The sequence below is a fragment of the Squalius cephalus genome, assembly GCF_949319135.1.
Source record: "Squalius cephalus genome assembly, chromosome: 21".
In the NCBI taxonomy this organism is placed as follows: Eukaryota; Metazoa; Chordata; class Actinopteri; order Cypriniformes; family Leuciscidae; genus Squalius; species Squalius cephalus.
This window is the reverse complement of record NC_137142.1, coordinates 11,556,724-11,580,137: the sequence shown is the minus strand read 5'-3', so window position 1 is coordinate 11,580,137 and position 23,414 is coordinate 11,556,724. Positions and strand designations below refer to the sequence as shown.

General features: G+C 38.6%; 2 protein-coding genes across 2 annotated transcripts; both read right to left on the bottom strand.

Moving 5' to 3' along the window:
• Positions 1-513: 513 nt before the first annotated feature.
• On the bottom strand, positions 514-14,426 carry stpg4 (sperm-tail PG-rich repeat containing 4). The gene is made up of 6 exons (XM_079855046.1): positions 14,374-14,426; positions 13,583-13,840; positions 12,337-12,401; positions 4,883-4,928; positions 1,127-1,231; positions 514-923 (listed from the first exon to the last, which is right to left on the bottom strand). The coding sequence occupies exons 1-6, from the start codon at positions 14,413-14,415 to the stop codon at positions 813-815; spliced, it is 627 nt and encodes a 208-aa protein (XP_079711172.1). The 5' UTR covers positions 14,416-14,426; the 3' UTR covers positions 514-812.
• Positions 14,427-15,884: 1,458 nt separating this feature from the next.
• calm2a (calmodulin 2a (phosphorylase kinase, delta)) lies at positions 15,885-20,755 on the bottom strand. The gene is made up of 6 exons (XM_079855048.1): positions 20,630-20,755; positions 19,649-19,679; positions 17,647-17,790; positions 17,459-17,565; positions 17,247-17,382; positions 15,885-16,958 (listed from the first exon to the last, which is right to left on the bottom strand). The coding sequence occupies exons 1-6, from the start codon at positions 20,630-20,632 to the stop codon at positions 16,930-16,932; spliced, it is 450 nt and encodes a 149-aa protein (XP_079711174.1). The 5' UTR covers positions 20,633-20,755; the 3' UTR covers positions 15,885-16,929.
• Between the last annotated feature and the right edge of the window lie 2,659 nt (positions 20,756-23,414).

Here is a 23,414-nt window from a genome sequence, read left to right as displayed (position 1 = left end):
TAATTTCCACATGGTGAAATACATTGAGGGGGGTGACCCACGCCATTTAAAATTAAAATACTTTTTATAGAAAACTATTATGAGTACAGCCTTCATTTCATGTGATTGTACAGCATTCATGTGTACAGCTTTTTAAATGACCACCAAACTACTGAATGCACTGTTAAATATTTTGCATTAAATTCGAAAAATATGAAATAGATGCATTTTTTACTCAGACTTTTGGACCACACAGTAGCTTTATACTGTAGATTAAATGTATTTATTAGATATAGACATAAATATAGGCCTACACAACTCACATGTACATTCTCATTGATTTATTGAATTATTCAGGACCTCAACAATAGGGTTAATCTAGCTATTGTGTGTGAGTGTTGTAAACAACAGTTTTATTGTGTGACACTGATCTCTTTGTTCTGGCTGAATGAGTTATGTGAATGTGAGAGTCATCACAAAGATTTGTTCATTATATGGGCAGCCACACAATCAGTCCATGACATAACAGAGATTGCAGAGATATATTTTTTTTATTAAAACTGAATCAATGTTAATATTACAATGTTGTTTCAATGTCATATCTTACAAATCTTGTTAAAATTTATACATATTTTATTTACCTTTTCACAAAAAATCTGTATGAAACGTTGTTTTGAACATACTTCAATGTGAAAACAACAACTGACATTATTTCAACCACATTTCAGCAAGGTCAGTCACATACCAGCTGGCAACACCCTACTTTCAAAAGAATGGGAAATATTACTAGAAGGAATACATGTGGGAAAGTCAGACAAAAGAGAGGGCAAAGTTCATGGTGTGTTGCGAAAAAGGAGGTCATAGGCCCAGTCCACTTTGCCCTTAGTGCTGAGCCTTTGACCTTTGTGCCATGTGGGCTCATGCACACCTGGGCCGGGAGTTCCCTGACAAAAAAAGGCAAAGTAGCAAAGGTTTGAGACTTTTAGCCCCATTTTACTTAATAACATGCACATTCATCCCATTTATGATAATCAATACACTGATTGTGGTGTTATAAATTGATGGCCCTGAGACTAGTTTTGCTGTTGTAAGACTTAATGTAGGGTTGTAGAGCTAGTTATCGAACAGGGATAGAAATGAAGCTCACCGAATGCACACTGTACAGCCGTGGTAATGTAGACCGAAAGCAGGAAGTGACTGCAATGCCCGTGCTCGGCCTTGGATTGTAATGTCCAGGCGCTGGTCCTTCCTTCTAAATCCATTAGTGGAAGTCAAGTCAACAAAAGTAATATTCAAATTTAATTTAATTTACCAGTTGATGGAATAGTTCACCCCAAAATTGTCATGTGAACTATTTTTATGAATCTTTCATGGAGCTTTTTTTGTCTTTTTTGGACCTTATTAATTTAAATCGAAATCCACTTTCATTATATGCTAAAAAAGCAGCAGGGACAATCTGATAAACTTGCCCTTTTGTGTTCCACGGCCTGAAATATTCCTTTAGATTGGAAGATCAAAAAATCTAATTAGTGTTCTCCAAAAAAAGCACTTCATCAACCTGTGCTTGACTCTATAATCACAGATATAGGTCTATTTATGTGCTTTCAAAAGCATAGCTGAGAAGAAGAGCTTTCACTGCTCAGCGCCTGTGCTACAGAAGCTGTCTGCTATCATTACGTGCCATTTGATTCCACCGGCAGCCTCACTTGATCCAGCTGGCCTGTGCAGTGGTGTGTGTGGCGGGTTGAACTGTGCCGGAGGTGTTAATTCTGGCTGCAGCGGAACTCACTTCCCTCTGCCTGCTTGCCCATGAGGTCAACTTCCGTTGGTTTTAAAGGCATCAGGCCGTTGCACCCTTCTTCCATAGGACAGCCAGCCAGCTCGGCATTCCCCTGGACAAGAGCGGATAGCTGTGCCATACTACACATGTCTGAAGAGGCACTGAGCTATTATTTCATTAAGGGACTCCTGTCCAGAAAAGCCATATTCAACACCTTCCAAAACAAGCCACTCACAACTCAATAAAGAAAATATCAATATCAAAAAAAGCTTTCTCTGTATTTTCAAATGCCTTAAGGTGAACCTGTGAAAACTACCCAGTAATGAAAGATCTCAAATGTCTCTTCTTGAGTTTCAGAGAAAAGATATCAAATTGTGCTCACTGCTCAGAATTGCCAAGATACCAGAGATATTAATATGACCTCAAAAATGTCTCATCAAATAATCTGAACTATGTGATCCACATTCATTTTATAGCTTTATATGCTTTACAGGTGAGTGAGTCATTGAATCATTAAATCAAGTGTTTGTTCAAAAATGCACATTTATCCACAAACAAAAGAGTTTTGTTAAAATTTTAACAAAGCCACTTTATTAGATACACCTTACTAGTAACGGGTTGAACTCCTTTTTGCTTTAAGAACTGCTTTCATTCTTCATAGCATAGACTAAACAAGGTGCTGGAAATTATTTTGGTCAAATTGACATAATAGCATCACGCTGCAGATTTGTCGGCTGCACATCCATGATGTGAATCTCCCGTTGCACCACATCCCAAAGGTGCTCTATCTATTGGATTGAGATCTGGAGACTGAAGAGGCCATTTGATTATAGTACTAAGGGGCCCAAAGTGTGCCAAGAAAATATACTTCACACCATTACATTAGCACCAGCCTGAACCATTGATACAAGGCAGGATGGATCCATGCTTTCATGTTGTTTATGCCAAATTCTGATCCTAACATCTGAATGTTGCAGCAGGAATCGAGACTCATGAGACCAGGCAAAATTTTTCCAATCTTCTATTGTCCAATTTTGGTGAACCTGTGTGAATTGTAGCCTGTTCTTACCCGTACGAATGATAAGTATACTTCAAGTTCATTTTATTAAGTATACTTTATGTTGTAAAGTTTAAGTATACTAATATCAATGTACTAGAAGTTCTAGTACACTGATATTAGTAGAAGTAAACTTGTAAGTGTAGCCTGCTTCTTCAATACTACTTGGTACTAAACTGGCCAACTTTTTAGCATATACAGTAAAACCCAGTGTGTTCTTCTGCTGCTGTAGCCCATCTGCTTCAAGGTTCGATGAGTTGTGCTGTTCTGCGTACCTCTGTTGTAACGAGTGGTTGTGTGAGTTACTGTTGCTACTCTATCAGCTCGAACCAGTCTGGAAATTCTCCTCTGACCTCTGGCATCAACAAGGCATTTTCACCCACAGAACTGACGCTCACTGGGTATTTCCTCTTTTTTGGACCATCCTCTGTAAACCCTAGAGATGGTTGTGCGTAAAAATATCAGCAGTTTCTAAAATACTCTGAAAATGGCATGGTTGTTGGTGCCAGACGGGCAGGTCAAAAATATTTATTTGAATCACATTTCTTTCCCATTCTGATGCTCAGTTTGAACTGCAGCAGATCGTCTTGACCATGCCTAAATGTACTGAGTTGCTGCCATTTGTTTAGCTGATTAGATATTTGCATTAAAGTGCAATTGAACAGGTGTACCTAATAAGTGGCTGGTGCGTCGGGTCAGAAGTCACTCTTCCACCTTCCACCTGAACTCGACTCGCGTACGGCTGTTGCCAGAAGCCAGTGATTATAGTTTAAAAAGCTATAAATATGGATATTTTTCTTTACAAAAACGCATCGCTTCGCTTCAGAAGGCCTTTATTAACCCTCTGGAGCCAAATGGATTACTTTTATAATGGATGGATGCGCTTTTTGGAGCTTCAAAATCACAGGCTCTATTCACTCCCATTATAAAGCTTGGAAGAGCCAGGACATTTTTTTTATATTCCTCCGATTGTGTTTGGCTGAAAAAAGAAAGTCATATACACCTAGGATGGCTTGAAGGTGAGTAAATTATGGGATCATTTTAATTTTTGGGTGAACTAACCAAAAGTGTTAGTGTTAAGTGTCACCAATTACTCATTAATAACTAATTCATTTTTAACTATTGCATAAAAGAAATATCACACTTGATACAAGTGGAAATTGGAACCAGGCTGGCCCATTTGTCCTCATGGTTCCACCCACACAACATGACATTGACAAAACATGACAAAAATATTTAACATGTTGGATATTTACAATTTGAGATTGGTGTTCTTCCGAGCAAATTCAATGACTCTTAACACAGATCACACCACAGGAAAATCTGCTAAGATAATCTGTAGATCCATCAAGATAGTCGGGACTTTACCTGGGATTGTCGGAAGGGGAGTATTGGGACCAAAATTGTCCTGATTATCTTGTAGTGTGTGGGTGCCTTTACCGTTCTTAGAGTCGTTCAGCCAGACAGTGAAAAAGCGGCTTTTGTTGTGTTCTGAACAACTTAAAGTCAGGTAGTGTGTTATCCTCAGTCATTTAGCGTATGATGCCCAGTGTTTCTCTATAACCATTTAAGTTGGCAAGTATAATGCCATAGTTTTTTTAAATCTGTTCAGATTGTTTTTTTGTTTTTTTTTGTATTCCAGCCTTAAACTATGGAAGTTCAGCCTCTGAGTAATATAATTTGCCTGTTTGCTGTTGATCTGTCATCTTAAGAATAAGCTTGAGGTTTCTTTGCTACTTAACCTTTGACAAAACACTTGTCTGACATGAAACGACACCCTTCTACAACCACACAAAGCCCTAATGTTCACCCTAATGAGACCCAGAGGATGATTTAGCATCCTCACTTTTCCGTCAACACTAGACAGCTGCCAGCACAGCTCGAATAACCAGCCAACACTGCCACTGAAGCCACGGTGCATGAGGTGCAACACTGACGCGCATCAGTGAAACTCTCTCACAGGAATCTACATGATTTACAAACCATTCTGGGGGAAAACAGGCAAAGCATTTAATATACACATAATAGGTTAGACTATATTATTCACAATGAAACTGGACACTTACCGGGAGAAAGCTGACCCTTTGTACAGCTGATCGGAACATCACGTGTCTGCAATAAGAGACGAGTGTCATGAGAGAAGACAATAAAATGGTGCAAACAGGGTGGAGGAGAGAAAAGAGTCAACAAACACAGGTGAAACACTACAGGCCTCAACAATAAGGATTCTTCTATTTGTTCAATCAGGTTGGTGCTTCAGATTTGTACTTGCTCTAGGCTACTAATACTTTCATTGGCCCCCACTACAAAAATATTGCATTTTGTTTTTCATTTGTGTTAGAAAGAATAATTCACAAGCGTGTAACAAACTTTTCACAAACTTTCACTCAAGTGTTTTAGCTGGATATGTTGATGTTCAAATGATCAATTGTACACAACAATTGAAATAATACTGTACTAACTAAAATTATCATAAAGTAACTAAAACAATTATAACTAAATAATTAAAGGGGTCGTCATGACATTGATTTATGTTGATATTTGAATTTAACATGTTTCATGAGATTCACTTATAATGTTAAAAACGTTTTTGCTAAAAAAAAACAAAAACATTTTATATATATGTGTACGTGGGACAACACAAAAAAACAGAGGAAAAAAAGCAAATTTTACATATTTTCACACAAAACTCCAAAAATGGGCCGGACAAAATTATTGGCACCCCTAACTTAATATTTGGTTGCACACCCTTTGGAAAAAATAGCTGAAATCAATCGCTTCCTATAACCATCAATAAGCTTCTTACACCTCTCACCCCGAATTTTTGACCCCTCTTCTTTTGCAAACTGCTCCAGGTCTTTCATATTGGAAGGGCGCCTTTTCCCAACAGCAGTTTTAAGATCTCTCCACAGGTATGCAATGGGATTTAGATCTTGGCTCATTGCTGGCCACTTCAGAACTCTCCAGCGCTTTGTTGCCATCCATTTCTGGGTGCTTTTTGAAGTATGTTTGAGGTCATTGTCCTGTTGGAAGACCCATGATCTCGGACGCAAACCCAGCTTTCTGACACTGGGCCCTACATTGCGACCCAAAATCCTTTGGTAATCTTCAGATTTCATGATGCCTTGCACACAGTCAAGGCACCCAGTGCCAGAGGCAGCAAAACAACCCCAAAACATCTTTGAACCTCCACCATATTTGACTGTAGGTACTGTGTTCTTTTCTTTGTAGGCTTCATTCCATTTTCGGTAAACAGTAGAATGATGTGCTTTACCAAAAAGCTCTATCTTTGTCTCATCCGTCCACAAGATGTTTTCCCAGAAGGATTTTGGCTTACTCACGTACATTTTGGCAAACTGTAGTCTTGCTTTTTTATGTCTCTGTGTCAGCAGTGGGGTCCTCCTGGGTCTCCTGCCATAGCGTTTCATTTCATTCAAATATCGACGTATTCACGCTGACACTGATGCACCCTGAGCCTGCAGGACAGATTGAATTTCTTTGGAACTTGTTTGGGGCTGCTTATCCACCATCCGGACTATCCTGCGTTGCAACCTTTCATCAATTTTTCTCTTCCGTCCACGTCCAGGGAGACTAGCTACAGCCATGGGTTGCAGACTTCTTGATCATGTTGCGCACTGTGGACAAAGGAACATCTAGATCTCTGGAGATGGACTTGTAACCTTGAGATAGTTGATATTTTTCCACAATTTTGGTTCTCAAGTCCTCAGACAGGTCTCTTCTCCTCTTTCTGTTCTCCATGCTTAGTGTGGCACACACAGAAACACAATGCAAAGACTGGGTCAACTTCTCTCCTTTTTATCTGCTTTCAGGTGTGATTTTTATATTGCCCACACCTGTTACTTGCCCCAGGTGAGTTTAAAGGAGCATCACATGCTTGAAATAAACTTATTTATCCACAATTTTGAAAGGGTGCCAATAATTTTGTCCGGCCCATTTTTGGAGTTTTGTGTGAAATTATGTGAAATTTGCTTGTTTTCCTCGTTTTTTTTTTTTTTTTTTTTTTTTTTTTTTTTGTGTGTTGTTCCAATACACACAAAGGAAATAAACATGTGTATAGCAAAACGTGTAATTTCAATACTTTTCTGTGAGAAATACTTCAGGGGTGCCAACACTTTTGGCCATGACTGTATGTATATGTATATCCCATTTGGCCACTGATTGGGTAACATCATTGCAAACATGAATTGGGGCTCAGGTCAGGAAGCAGACAGACTGGCTATACCGACCGTCTGCTATCTGTCTCTCAGATAAATCCCATCACATGAGACTCTTTCACCTAGATATCATCTGTGACTGTGATATATAGAGACTGTGTCTGTTCCCCGAATTAGGAAATACAAAAAACTCCCGAACCCATTTAAGGGTTAACATTTTATTGATGTTCAACAAATAAAAAACAGATATAATACAGATGAACAAATGATAAAGCTCAGGTTGCTTACTATTCAATCCCTTACTTCAAAAGCACTTATTGTTAATGATATGATTACAGACTATAACCTAGATGTGCTGTGTTTGACAGAAACCTGGCTAAAACCAGACGATTACATTACTTTAAATCCACTACCCCAAGATTACTGTTATAAAAATTAGCCTGGTCTGAAAGGCAAAGGGGGAGGTGTTGCTGTAATTTATAGTAATATCTTCAGAATTACTGAGAAGTCTTGTTTTAAATATAATTCTTTTGAAGTGTTGGTGCTTAATGTAACACTATCTAGTGTAAATGATAAATCACGTTTGAGATTTGTGCTGGCTACAGTATACAGGCCACCAGGGCACCATACAGACTTTATCAAAGAATTTGCTGATTTTCTATCAGAGTTAGTACTGGCTGCAGATAAAGTCCTAATTGTTGGTGATTTTCATATACATGTAGATAATGAAAAAGAGTTATCTTGGAGGTATAACTTGGAGTTAGACAACACGATGTGTCAGGACCTACTCATTGTCATAATACTCTAGATCTTATATTATCACATGGAATCAATGTTGATGCCATTGAAATTCTACAGCAGAGCGATGACATCTCAGATCATTATCTTGTCTCAAGTATACTCCATCTAGCCAAGGCTACAAAGCCGACTCCATGTTACAAGATTGCTTTATTAATAATATTCCTGATCAGTTTCATCTCCTCAGCATCCCAGATAGCTTAGAAGCACTCGATATTGCGACAGAAACTTTTGACTCTCTCTTTTCCAGCACTTTAGACACAGTTGCTCCGTTGCGCTTAAAGAAGATTAAAGGAAATAGTCCAACGCCGTGGTACAACGAGCACACTCGGGCCCTTAAGAGAGCAGCCTGAAAAAATGGAGCGCAACTGGAAGAAAACAAAACTAGAATTTTGTTGTACGATTGCATACAGAGAGGCCTTAAAAGCTGCTAGATCTGCTTATTTTTCAACCCTATTAGAAGAAAATAAACAAAACCCAAGATATTTATTTGAAACAGTGGCCAAACTAACGAAAAATAAAGCTTCAAGCTCAGATGTTTCCAAGCAGCACAGCAGTAATGACTTTATGAACTTCTTTACTTACAAGATTGATGATATCATGGAGAAAATTATAAATATGCAACCGTCTACTACAGTATTGCATCAGGCAGTGCATTGTAGTCTCCATGAGAAAAAATTCGATTAATTCATTGCTATAGGAGAGGAAGAATTTTCTAAACTCGTTAAATCATCTAAATCGACAACATGTATGTTAGACCCTATACCGACTAAGCTATTGAAAGAGATGCTTCCAGAGGTCATAGATCCTCTTCTTAATATCATTAATTCATCTTTGTCATTAGGATACGTACCAAAAACTTTTAAGCAGGCTATGATTAAACCGCTTGTTAAAAAAACGCAACTTGATCCTACAGAATTAGTCAATTACAGGCCGATCTCGAATCTACCTTTTCTGTCAAAGATACTAGAAAAGGCAGTATCCTCACAACTATGTTCCTTTTTAGAAAGAAATGATATCTGCGAGGATTTCCAGTCAGGATTTAGATCATATCATAGTACTGAGACAGCTCTCATTAGAGTCACAAATGATTTGCTCTTATCATCCAATCGTGGTTGTATCTCTCTATTAGTGTTAATCTTAGTGCTGCATTTGATACTATCGACCACAACATTCTTTTAAATAGACTCAAAAATTATGTTGGCATTAGTGGAATTGCATTAGCATGGTTTAAATCATACTTATCTGACCGTTATCAGTTTGTAAGTAAATGAAGAGATGTCTTATCGATCAAAGTTCAATATGGTGTACCACAAGGCTCAGTACTAGGACTGTTGCTGTTCACCCTGTACATGCTACCCTTGGGAGATATCATTAGGAAGCATGGCATTAGTTTTCACTGTTATGCTGATGATACGCAGCTCTATATTTCTTCACACCCTGACGAAACTTATCAATTCACAAAATTAACGTAATTCATAGCTGATATAAAAAACTGGATGTCTAGCAACTTCCTACTACTTAATTCTGAAAAAACAGAGATTCTAATTATTGGACAAAAAACTTCCTCATGTAATAACCTAGAATACTGTCTAACGCTTGATGGCTGCTCTGTTAAGTCCTCGTCGTCGGTTAGGAAACTGGGTGTGCTCTTTGATACCAATCTTTCATTTGAAAGTCACGTGTCTAGTATCTGTAAAACCGCATTTTTTCATCAAAAAAATATATCTAAATTACGTCATATGCTCTCAATGAAAAATTCAGAACAATTAGTTCATGCGTTCATGACCTCAAGGCTAGATTATTGTAATGCTATAATGGGTGGTTGCCCTGCACACTTAATAAATAAACTACAGCTGGTCCAAAATGCAGCCGCTAGAGTTCTTACCAGAACCAGGAAGTATGACCATATTAGCCCGGTTCTGTCAACACTGCACTGGCTCCCTATTAAACATCGTATACATTTTTAAATATTGCTGATTACTTACAAAGTACTAAATGGTTTAGCTCCCCAGCACTTGAGGGAGCTCTTAACGCATTATAGTCCTTCACGTCTATTGCGATCTCAAAATTCCGACCATTTGATAATACCTAGAATAGCAAAATCGACTGCTGGCGATATATCCTTTTCCTATTTAGCACCAAAACTCTGGAACAGTCTTCCTAACATTGTCCAGGAAGCAGACACACTCTGTCAGTTCAAATCTAGACTAAAAACACATCTCTTTGACCTAGCATACACATAACACATTATAGACTTCTATAATTCAATGTTAGGCTGCATAGATTAAGTCAACCGGAATCGGGAACACTTCCCATTAATCCTGATGTACTTGTTACATCATAAGAAGAATGGCATGTTACTGCTGAACAACTAGGCTAATATTAGTCTTTCTGTTTAGACAAAATCCTGAGGTTTACGGCAGTCCACTGGATCCAGGCCGTATCCAGATCTGATGAAGGACCTGCGCCCAGACACGACGACAACGCAGTCCTGAAGTGTCAACTAGTCTCTCCCCTGTGAAGGCCTCCTTCCCTTCCCTTTACCTCTGTACAGATAAAATGTTTTCTGGATAATTCCGGTTCACGTGGCTACACGGAAGTGTTAAAAATTCTGTATTATACATTTTAAGACCAGACAAGTAGTTTGTTGAGGGTTCGTTTGTAAAGAAGAACTAGACGCCTGCACACATATATATTCAAACGTGCATACCTATAGACTAAACTCGTAATACGCTTGTGCATGCCATCAGCATTCTCACAGGTTCGCGTTTTTAAAGTTTGCGAAGAGAGAACTTAAGGGTTCTCTCTTAAGGGTTAGAACGGTGTCGTGTTAGCGACTCCTAAGTAAATAACTAATGACCGTTGTGACGGAAGTGAATCAATCAAAACTAAATTTAGCTGGACAATAACTTTATTCTAGAGCTGCTGTAAAGCCAAAACCACTCTGTTACTTTAATTTCCTATTATCACTTTAAAGCTGCTTTGAAACAAACTATGTTGTTAAAAGCGCTATATAAATGAAGGTGACTTGACTTGACTAGAGATGCACCAATGTATTGGTCAATAATTGGTATCGGCCAATAAAAGCCATTGGCCGATTGTTTAACAAGAGCCGGTGATGAGGGCCAATTATTTCCTGTCAATCAAAAGGGGGTGTAAAAAACTTGTTCAGACTGCAACCCATACTGCGTATGAAGAAAATCTGTCTTGTGTTGAATTTAGAGCAAGTTAACGCAACAATAACGCATAGCATTTTTTTTGTTATCACTTTGATCCTATGAATCACCCTTAGTTCAAGCCAGGGTTGTCACCAGAACCTGATTCCACCAAGTGAAACATATTCCTTGATCAATATCTATGTTGATCCTGGAATAACATTCCAATCAACCAAACAGATTTGAGGGACAAATTTAAAGTTTATGTCAAGTTTAGGCTTATAACAAGGTTTAGGTGGTTCTACATCAGCTGTGGAAAGACATCAATAAAACAGCTTGTGAACAATATGCCACTTAACGTTGCATTTACCTCAGGGAAGTTATCCAATGTTCATATTTTGTACGTTTAGCTATAAAAAAAAAAGTATAATAAAATACATAAAAGTAAAAGTATAATAAAAATATATAAAACTGAAGAATATGCTTGAATAAATTTGTCATGAAGACAAGTGTTTATGAAAACTACCTTATGTTAACATTTCAGTTTTTATTTGCGTGTAATTATTATATCTGAAAATAAATAAGAGTTGAACATAATCGAGCTCAGCGTTAGTTCAGACAGGCCACGTAGGCATAGTCTGCGATCAGCTGACACGGTCAGCTGTCAAATTGCTCCAACCACTACCGTTCTCCTATTAGACCGGAAGGATATATATATACGCGGCACTTCCGCCTGGGAAGCATGCTTAAACTACTCGCTACCCCCCCCCACCCTCACCACTATAAGTGTCAAGCATATTTCTGTGCACCTTTTGGATGTTGTCTTCTTTGTTTCAGATTATCAAGGCTTCCAAGTCCTAGAGCCACAGACATCATCGTGAGAGACCCATCCTTCCTCATAGCAAGCTACAGCATAGACGTCCCAGACTTCACTGCTACGTCTACATGTTTAACCACGGCTTAAAGACATTACTAAACTGTCTTAATCATCTGTATATTGCTCAAGCTGATGGCTCCATAGGGCGGTTAATGCTAAAGCTACGTATGTCATTAATTATGCAAGAACCCCCATAAGGAACCATACCGCCAAAGATAAATTATGTTCAATAAACTCAAGTAAACTTGCCAAAGTGGTCTCGGCTGAAATAGTTCTGTTTGAGCAACGAGTACCCAGTAAAGGCAAGGGAAAGTCACAAACTCTCTGACACTGACCCTGGTCTTTGGACCATCCTTATTGTTGAGGCCAGTATTAAAGCATCTGAGAGCTGTTCTGTGAACTGCAGAACAGGTAAAGGAAGAATCTGAGAATGAGATCGCGAGCATCACCGAGCTGCAGTGTGTGAAGTTCTCTGAGTGTGTGAAAGCGTGCTGAGCATGAGGCCTACTCACTTGCAGGGTGATTTGGGGACAGGCTTCTCCGTAACATCATAATGACCGGGAGAGAGGTTAATATCCTGCGTTAAACACACACACACACACACACACACACACACACACACACACACACACACACACTCATCAAACAATTGTTTTGACATACACATTCATATACTCAAAGGTGAAAGCTTAACTCCAGTCACTGATATCAGATAAATTGTTTGCTTTTGTTTTTAGTATCAGTCACAAACAAAAAAAAAACACCTCATCGTGTGGCATGCTACATTAAACTGATTTGTAGGTGTGAGCGGGGCACAACCTAATGTGGGGCTAGTTGTAACACATTATGTTTTATTAACAAAGTTCGGGAGGAGCACGTTCAGATAATTAAACCTAATTAAACACACGTGGAGCACATTCAGACAATCAAACCTAATTAGACACGAATGGACCACACTCTGTTAATCAACCCAATCAACGAGGTAAGAGGTGTATATATATATATACTGCAAACTTACCTCCGTTCGTTGACAGTTTAACAGCATCCCTAAAAAGTTATTGTATTTTATTGACAAAATATTTTAGTTTGTATACATTTTTTGATTAGATCAGATAGCATTTTAAGCTGTCATATGGTCATGTTACAATGTGCATGTTGTAACATTTCACTTCCATTCTTTCGGGGTAAATCAAGAAAAAAGTATACACTTATAACAAATGCAGGTTGAAGCAGGGAAGGATGCAGGATCTACTTGCAGCAGCTTTTATTTAAACAAACTCAAAACTAGACAAATAAAGACTCAGGCTAGGAAACAGAACAACCAAACATAACACAACATAAAATAACTGACAAAGAATAAGACAGAACACTGGGTATAAATAGACAGAACTAAAGAAGCAAATTAACAAGACACACCTGAACTGAACTAACCAATCAATAAGTAACTATAGAAACAAACAGGCAGGGGCGGAGGAAGACTAAACTGAACTAATAGACAGAACACAGACAAAGACAGAAATCAAAACAGACTGACAATGTAACAACACTGTATTAATGAAACAAAACCCCATAATTGTACTAGACGTGTGAAATTAATGTGGGAAAAATACATTCTCTGAAACCTAAGTGGATTTACACAAACTGAGAAAGTCAAAAAGTGTAAGGTTGTGCCCCGCTCTTCCCTACATCATCAGAATGTTGAACTGACCTCAAGGCACCATGCGTTTGTATGCCTATATATCATTGTGATTAACTGACCTTATCCCTGAGGCCTAAAGTGAGATTGTCAGGTCTGGGGCAGTTTTTGAAAGAGTAAGTTGCCTGGCGCCGCAGAGCCTCATTGGTTGAGTCAGTAAAGTTATACGCCCCGGGCAATAGCAGATCCCCGCCTCGACGCACAGTCCACGTGAGGGTGTTTCGCGCGGGGCCTTTGAAGCTGTACGTCCTCGGCACCGGGTTGAGTCCTGTCTCCTCTATGAAGTCTCGGATGTGGTAACTGCCTGGAATGGGATAGTTCTGATGGTAGAAAGAAGAGACCTCTTTTACGCCTCTTTCGCATCTTACATAATTTCTGGCTTACTACACTGAGGATGTCCTTTAGTAACAGCCAAAGTATAAAATGGTTATTGAGTGAAGTCATTGTTTATTACAACACACTTAAACATTGTGAAATCATCCAAATGGCTATTAATCATTATAGAACGGAGCCCAAAGTGTAATAAACTGCTTATATCATCTGGACTAAAAGCATAATGATGGATAGGTTTAAAGTGCATTTTCATAATGCATATTTTTTCATTACAAAAATAGGTTGTAGTTGAAGCTGTGGTTACACATTGCTGCTTATGCTGGCAGTGTGAAAGCATTAACCTGGTAATATGAGCATCAAAATAAATACAAGCTGCTTTTGTGTGTGGTGTGAAACAGAAGCTATTTGTACAGCAAAAGTACACTTCATATTGTGTTTGTCATGACATACATTTGTTTCAGAACAACTATTTGTGTTACTTTTCCTTCTATGGCTGGATCTTTTGTAAAATATCACCTGCCTTAATAGTGTTTCTCCACCAACCACTTCTGTCAGTGTACATTTCTTCTTTCTGTTTCTGAAAAGAAGAAAAAAAGACCACTGATCACCATTCTGGTGTGTTCACCCAAGGCTGGATTTATTTGATCAAAAATAAAGTAAAAAAACAGTAATATTGTAAAATATTATAACAATTTAAAATATAAATGTATATATATATATTTAATGTAATTTATTGCGGTGATGGCGAAGCTGCATTTTCATCATCATTACTCCAGTCTTCAGTGTCACATGATCCTTCAGAAATCATTCTAATATACTGATTTGGTGCTCAAGAAACATTTAACAGTATCATCAATGTTAAAACAGGATTCTTTGATAACTAGAAAGATTAAAAAACTGCATTTATTTGGAAAAAAAAACCTTCTATCTTTACTTATTAAAAAAAAAAAAAATCTTACTGGCCCTCAAACGTTTGAATGGTTGTGTCAGAAATATGTGCAGAAGTTCCCTGCACTATAAAGAAACAGTTCTTGTGTAATTCTTATGCACCAGCCTTCCACCACAACAAATGTAAAAACTTACCCCATCTATACATTTCCCTTTGGCTAATGTTTTCTCTCTTCCCGTGGTCATAGTTCTGTCGTTCGTTCGTTTTGTTTTCTGTAACAGACACCTCAACAACAAGAGGCGTCGCTTAGATACTAAAACTATTTAACTATTAATCGAGAGTACAGGATACACGGGTTTCTGCTATTTGTTTGCTTTTGTATTTATTATTTACATTTACTGATTTTGTTACATATTGAGAAAAAAAATGTCTTGAGTTTGTTCATCAAATTCTCTGATCAAAAATATAAATGTAACTCAAGACACTTCTTACATTTTTCTTACAAGCCCAAGTTATCTGAGCTGCTATCCACAATTATTGTTGTACTGTATTAAATTAAACAATTTAACGTTCTAAAATAAATCTCCCAAGCTTTAAAAGGGATTGCAACACAATATAAAGTGAGTTTTATTTTTCATATATTAATTTGTTGTATGTAAGAGACATATGACACATCCATTCGTAAGTGTTTGACACAGATGAATAGCACAGCAGAAGCATTGGGAGTTCATGGCAGAATGTTCTGCTGTTTCCAGGTGACCAGGAACACATGCTTCTAACAAGCAACTGAAGGGCCCAGTGTTCACTGTTTGTCAGAGCCGTCTCCTGTACCAGTGCACTTCAACACTGACATACCATGAATAACAAAGCCATGCTTCAGTGTACTGCTGTCATTGTAATAAAATTATAATAATCTAATTTAAAAAATTAGTAATTATATGAGTAAAACTCATGAGTAAAAAACGTGGAGAGGTGCATGAATGATACTTTATAGCTGTGTATTAACTATATTATAACTAATACTACATCTTTGTATAGCATAAACACTCCAAACATGCCTTAAAACCAAATAGTCTTCAATAAACAAACTTCTGAACAGAACAGATGTATTCTCACAAGGAAAAGGATGACTTTTACAACAATTGTCATTCAAGATTACTTTAATGAGCTTTTTTTTTTTGACAGAGGCCTCGCCCCAATCCAATCCTGTGAACACATAGCACTTTGTCCAGCTGATTCAGAGACACATCGTATAATGATGTACAAATGAATAATCTGAACTATTACAATAAATAGAGTAAACAACTCGGTTAGGTAAAATAGTTAGCAATTTCGAACTTATAAAAACCAGCTCTGGGATGCATAATGATAAACAGAAGGGCTTTTAATCAGAGGGCTAAATGATGCTTCGCAAACAAAGAAACTTTTCAATATGGGTAAATAGTCAAATTTTATTGGAAAACAAATATACAACTTGGAATGGACTATCTGAGGCATGACAATGCCATTAAGCGGCTTAAAAAAAAGTAAAGAAAAAAAAGTAAAGAAAGAAAAAAAATTATGTGAATAAGTGATTAAAACATTAAAAAGCACTGTAAGATTCAAACAAGTTCTTAGTATAGAACAGCAGATACAAAAAGAGTTTATGTACGAGTATCTTGTAGATACACCCGTGTCTTTTTCTTTTTTTTTTTTGCAGTAGTGCAATGCTGAGAAATTTCATATATATATATATATATATATATATATATATATATATATATATATATATATATATATATATATATATATATTTATATATATATATTATATACTTTGTCCATAGTCCATGCAGAGTTACTCCTCTACATTGTTGCCGTGCCAGCGTCGCTGCCAGAAGACAACCAGCTGGCAGGTCTCCACTCTTGCTACGCATGAGGGGGGCAGACAGACGTGACGTGTACGTTTTTGCACGTCACAGCCCCCTCTTCGTGGCAACAAGCACCTGACCGTGTAACCGCACCGCCACTCCAAAAACACGATGACAGCAAAAGAAAGGGACATGAGGACTGAAGATCCTATGCAGTTTACATGCAGTTCCTTTGGACAGCCGGGAGGAGGAAGGGGAGGGGACTTAACATTTTACAGATAAATTAAACAGAAAAAAGGCAAATTATTTATAGAAGAGAGAGGATCTGTACAAGGCCTTCATTTCGCCGTCATCATCTGTACAAATTCTGTGGAGACATAGAACGGGTTAGTCCGTTTCTGAACGATGACAAGATTTCTTACATCAGCTCAAGATGCACCCTGACACCATATCCAAAGCAGCCAAGACTGCGGCGAGTGACGTTTTGTTGGTCGCTTGGTTTCTGTGATGTGCTGGAATCTTAGTGATCCAAAAATCCCACTCCACATAACAGTATATTAAACAAACCATGTTCTGATAGGCTGTGGTTGTGCGTTTTATTGAGGACACGATCTAACAAACAATGAGTTCCAAAACAACTTTTCAGTCAACTCACCTTCGTAGTTCACCTGTCCGTCTCCGTCAATGTCTGCTTCTCGGATCATCTCATCAACCTCCTCGTCGGTCAACTTCTCTCCAAGGTTTGTCATGACGTGACGCAATTCAGCTGCGCTGATGTAACCATTGCCATCCTGAAGCACAAGATATCCAGGTCAGCGACTGCACGTGACCTTGTGCGGCACTATTCTGGAACTAGACAAGCTTTACCTTATCAAAGACACGGAATGCTTCTCTGATCTCCTCCTCGCTGTCTGTGTCCTTCATCTTCCTCGCCATCATGGTTAGGAACTCGGGGAAGTCTATCGTCCCATTTCCTATGCAGAAAGCGAAAGAATTCAGACGAAGCCCAACTTTTACCATTCACTTGGGTTGAGGATGCACGTGGTTGTCCTTACCATCAGCGTCCACTTCATTGATCATGTCTTGCAGCTCGGCCTCTGTCGGGTTCTGTCCGAGCGAGCGCATGACAGTGCCCAGCTCTTTGGTTGTGATGGTGCCATCACCGTCCTTGTCAAAGAGTGAGAAAGCCTCTTTGAATTCTGTGAAGGGTGACAAATAAATGGAATAGGATCTTGTATTAACAGAGTCTCCCAAAGATAAACAAACATAAAAGACACACAGAGGAACCAGTGGGGCCAGTTCCAAAGAAGGGAAGCCCAAATACACTCTACACACTCACTTTCAAAACAAGCTCTTTCCGACATTAATGCAAAAACCTTAGAGCTTTTAAAGTTAACTAAGATTGACCCTATTTACTTTAACACGTGTTTCCTGGTCTTAATGAAAAAATAATCGGTGACTTATAATCTTTTATTAAAATGCAATAGCTATGAAGCTACTCTGCTTTTTGGCTGCCGTAATGAATCCTCTCTTTTACAACCACCAGGCTTCATTCCGAAAAGTAACACCTACTTTTACAGTCCAACCAATTGCTAATTAGCAACATGTCCTGGCGTATACATTTCCTCTCGCTGCAGCACTCAGAAAAAAAATAAAACAGGTTGCAAATGAAGTCTCATGTTGGCTTTAAAATTCAGGGCCCGAGACCGCAAGAGCACGTTAGGCAGTCTTTAAAAGCAGTTTGTCCTTACTCATAATGAACACTGCAAAGAGTCACTGCAGTGGGAAAAAAATCTGCAGTCTGTAATTACCAGTTTATTACGCAAGGCACACAGGAAAAACAAGTGACACCCAAACTAGAACAGGCTTGAACAACCACACTGGAAAAAGTCCTAGATATCAATCCCTCTAAAAAGAAATGTGACATCTGTTTATGTAAAAACGCCACTGGCTGCTACAAATGTCTGTCCTCGCATAAATGAAACCTTACCTTGCTTCTATGCAAACTATCAACTCCGAGGCACCGTTTCTATGGAGATCCAGCACTGTGACCTCACTCTGTTCCTATGGAGACCCACTGAACCATATGGAGATCCAGTGCTGTGACCCCATTGAGCGGATATGGGATCTAGATTTCAGAGCAGTATGGAAACACTGCTGTGACCTCACACAATCTCCAGGGAAACACACTTTGGAGACTATGTCTCGATGGATAAACCACCATGACCTCACTGTCGCTATGGAGACAGACCACAATGACCTAAATGGTATCAGAGCATTTCTGTTTGAGGTTCTTTACTGTAATAGCACAACCATGATCAGAAACATTAGTCAAAAAAACTGAAAGTGTCAGATACTTTTCTTCCAAAGTATTCAAAATAGCATTAATCTTGCAGGGTGGTCTTTGCACACGATACCAGAAATATGGATCTCAGATCACCTAAAATGAAACAAATATTCTGTTGTCATAGCACAATTCTAGCACATGTATGCTATTAGTATTACATTAGAGACAAAGAGATAAGTGCACCCCTATAAACACTATATAAACCATTGAAATTACCCTAATTATCCAAAACACCAAGGAAACATATTATAAAGACATCAAGAACATCACGTCCCAATAAAGTAATGCATACAAGTCCATCTTGAGCTAGAATCTGCAATATCAGGTCAGAAATGACTCAAGGCGAACCAGCAGCCAATGAAACTGTAACTTCATGTCAAAGCCATTGATACTGAGCAGGGGACACACCCTTGTTCCTCAGTGCCTGCAGTTACTAACTCTCTCCAACAGAGAAGGGTGTGTTCATCGAAAACTACATCTAGCCCCAGGAAATTACTCAGTCACTTAGTTTTAAAGCCTGGCATTACACGCTTCCCACCACAACAAACCTGTCCTTTAATTTGAGGAATGTATCCCGACCAAGTCTCAGGGCTTGCCATAAAAGGAAATAATATAAATCCACTGGGGGAGGGGGGCAGGGGGGTAGGGGAAACCACGGGAATCCACACCACTGACCATGTGCCAATAGAACGGAGGTGGGAATGTCTTACCGGCAATCTGTTCTTCTGTCAATTGGTCGGCCTGCAGAGAAAAAGAGAAGACGTACATTGAGAACAATGATGCATATGAAGCACTGATGGAAACAAATCTAATCATTTAGGCACCAACCATTCAACTCATATTGGTCAACCATTAAATTAAATATTGGTGGTGACATGTGTAGGGGTTTAAAACCTAAGCATCATAAAGGATCTGATTCACTTCTATTTAAAGAAACAAATCACCCTAAAATTTCATGTTGGACAGAATGACAGCCTCAGTCTCCATTCACTTTCATTATGGGAGGAAACAGATGGAACTAAAGTAAACGTCGACTGAGACTGACAGTGCCTAACATCTCCCTTTGTGTCCTAAAGAAAGTCAACCAGTTGTATGGGTTTGTAACAACATGAAAGTGAATAAATAACCATTTTCATTTTGGGGTGAACTTTCCCTTTAATGCTAACTGCAGAAGGTGGCGCAGTCCCTTCTCCACCGCACATAAAAGTCTTTGTACTGCTTTATTCATGGGGAGAACATTGAATTAAAGAACAACAGACGTCCAATGCTTTCCATACGCGTGTCTGATAATGAGCACATATTCAAACATAAGCGTGTGCAAGAGAAATGCGCCATAGTTGCAGCTGACGTGCCCCTTAAACTGTATTGGCTATCAATGAAGCTTTTCCAAGCTGTTAACGTTACTTTAAAATTATTTCATGTTACAGCAAGAATGGAATATTTAACTGATATTCCCCTATAGAATTAAATGAATACGCATATATATAACACAAGAAGAAGACTAACTTACGAGTCATTAAACCATAACACCCCCATACATTCAATGAAAAATAATATTACGTTATGTATAACTATCCAACGAACTGTATACTGACTGTAACGCGCATTATTTTATATATCTAAGTTCGTCTATAATAATACATTTTGCACCAAATAAACAGTCACGTTAACACTTAACAGTTTTTACTCACCATCGCGCTGTTTTAACAGATGTATTTCCACACAGAACAACAGTCCGCAGCTGGCAAATAAACAGGATGCAATCATACAGTGCTTGACGCGCCTTTAATGGTCGCTTATAAACCCCTCCCCCTGCTTGATCTCCATCCGCCAACACACTTCCTTCCCTATCAGAAACGATCGTCAAAAATGTCACAATTGTGATGCGTAAGCGTACTGTAAAGAGTACCGTGGATTTTATACGATAGCGACGTCTTCAAATCGCGAAGATGTATGGTTTGCAGCGAGGGGGGTGTTGTTTTGAGTGGAACTAGCTAACCGGCGGAGTCATACATTCTGCTAAAGTGTGATGCGTCAATCGCAGTACTGGACGTTATGGCCAGGAGAGGCGGCTTCTGATTGGTCCATTTGTACCCGCAATGCGTCACTCGCTAAGATCCGAGGAGAGCTGCATTCCCGACTACTAGACTCAATCACTACACATCAGGGTCAGATATTAACCAGGGCTCAAGGCGGGAATGCCATGGAAAGTGACAAATGAGTGCAACTATTCAAAATACTTGGGTAAAAAATGTCCCTGAAGTACATTGTTCATTTGTTTATCTGTTATGTGACATTTGATATGGTCTAGGCCTATAAATATTTTTGTATTATGTTAAAGTACTGGACATAATTGACAGGATGCTATGAAAACTGCTCTTGAAAGTCAATGCCCAAATAGGCTAATGTCCATTATTAAATAATAAATTCATCACAATTAAATTATTAATAAATTAATTACAAAAAAATCTGACACTGCATCATATGATGCACCTTAAGCAAGTGGGATTCATGTAGACAGTGAAGCATTTACGCATCAAGTGATCTAAGAAGTGTTTTGAGGATTTTTATTTTGATGATGCCACCAAAGCAATAAAAAAAAAAAAGTTGGTTAAATTTGAGCAAATTATTCATTACAATCATTATGCAAGAATGTCACCATATATGCAGGATTGGCAGGACCAAATGTTATAAATTATTATAAATAAACCAGCAAAAATAATATAGGTTAACCACTAATATAAATATTGTGGGGTGCATGTCACTCTCAATAGTTGTTACAGCACCATGCAGAAAAATTAACTTAATGGACATGCTGGGCATATGTTTAGACTGAGAATTACGTGTAATATTATGCCTTCAGTGCAATCAATGAAATAAAACAAATGGTTGACCCGCTCTCGTTCCGTTAAAAGGATTTGAACATTAGTTATGGAGTGCAATCCACTTAATTTCTTCATCAGATTGATTTGGCAAGGCTGGCCTGCTGCAAGCTTTACAGAATGTCTGCCTCCAATGTCTTATATACGACAAGAAGAATAAAGCATTTAGAAGCCCCCGCGATGATTCAGATCCCATTAATACTGTACATTAATCACCTGAAGTAGAAGACAGTTTGGCTTGATTGCAATTAAACCGAACGATGATTTTGGAGACATTTCATACACTGTATTAGATCGTCATAACAGGTTATGCACTGACAGTGACTGTTTGTATGCTTTTGGCGTGTTGTGTGCGTGCAATGGAGTGTAACATCAGCTAAGACTGGCTCGTCTAGCGATATGTCAGATGTGGCATAAGGAGCAGCAGGTTTGTGGGCACACGTGCAGTAGTTGCCAGGCCTGTATATCCTCACTGAATGCATATCTGATGGCCTGCTTCTCTATGCTTGGCTGCCTGGCTCTCTCTCCCACTGGCCACCTGTCTCTGGACCAAACCCAGTGAAGATGCAGGTGGGAGAGCGTGGAAACTCTGGGGTCAGTTTAAGAATAACACAACAGGCTCCAGTCCTCGCAGCAAAAGTTTTGGCCCATGCAACACAAGTCAGTGGGGCCCAGTGTTGTTTTGGACACCACTGACTTTCACTAAATAGTCAAAATATTTGTCCTGATGTGTTCTTCTGAGAGTGATTAAATCATGAGAATTTCAGTTTTGGGTGAACTATCCCTTTAGACTGACCGCAGTGTGTTCCCAGATTGCACAATTAACATGAAATTGTTGATTCGTAAATGGAGGCAAACATTCACGCACAAACAGGAAGCATACCATCCGCACCCAGCCATACAAACACACACACAAGCGCACCATTTAGAGATCCTTATAAGTAACTGCTTCAGTGTCCACTTGGCACTTGCCACCGTCTCTGCTGCCTAATCCTCAACACAGTGGCGTCTATTCATTCAAATCTGCTTTTCTACACTGGGATTGCAACTTAGAGAAGATTATGCGACAAAGAAAGGAGAAACATCATAAAAAGGGCCTTGCTATTAATCACAAGGGGGAGATAAGCTGGATTCAGACTGAGCATGAATGCACGGTCTTTAAGAAGAAGAAACAAACATGTTTGTGACAATGGCTGCAAGTTAGTGTGTACAAAGGCTTTCTGTGTACATTTTCTCTTGATAAATATTAAGATGTAATCATCTTTTCCATTGCTGGCGGATCTTCTAAAAAATAGCAGCTGCCTTCTTAGGTCTCTCAGCAAAACCATGTTTTAGGTCAGACAGAGACATAAATTTGAGTTTATTTAAGTAATGAGAAAATACCTAAATGGATGTATATAATCGGTCCTTGAAATCAGCATCTTTAAACCAAAGGACTAGATATTCCAGAATAGCATTATTAAACCGGCCCTGCCTTGTGATTTGTCAATACAGCACTTTAACCTTGCTAAAATCCATGATAAGACTTTATATTACCAAGATGGATCCCTCATATAACTATGAATGGGAGAAACCATTCATAGTTATTAAACCA

What these genes read in the sequence shown, in the direction of transcription:
- calm2a (XM_079855048.1), bottom strand. An exon ending in CATTCCGTGTCTTTGATAAG is followed by an intron (nt 17,383 to 17,458) that starts GTAAAGCTTGTC and finishes CTTGTGCTTCAG; the next exon opens with GATGGCAATGGTTACATCAG. An exon ending in CGGACAGGTGAACTACGAAG is followed by an intron (nt 16,959 to 17,246) that starts GTGAGTTGACTG and finishes ATGTCTCCACAG; the next exon opens with AATTTGTACAGATGATGACG.
- stpg4 (XM_079855046.1), bottom strand. Translation starts at nt 14,415, where the DNA reads ATGTACACTGACAGAAGTGGTTGGTGGAGAAACACTATTAAG. An exon ending in GGTGGAGAAACACTATTAAG is followed by an intron (nt 13,841 to 14,373) that starts GCAGGTGATATT and finishes TTCTACCATCAG; the next exon opens with AACTATCCCATTCCAGGCAG. An exon ending in GTCCCCAAATCACCCTGCAA is followed by an intron (nt 4,929 to 12,336) that starts GTGAGTAGGCCT and finishes CTCTTATTGCAG; the next exon opens with ACACGTGATGTTCCGATCAG.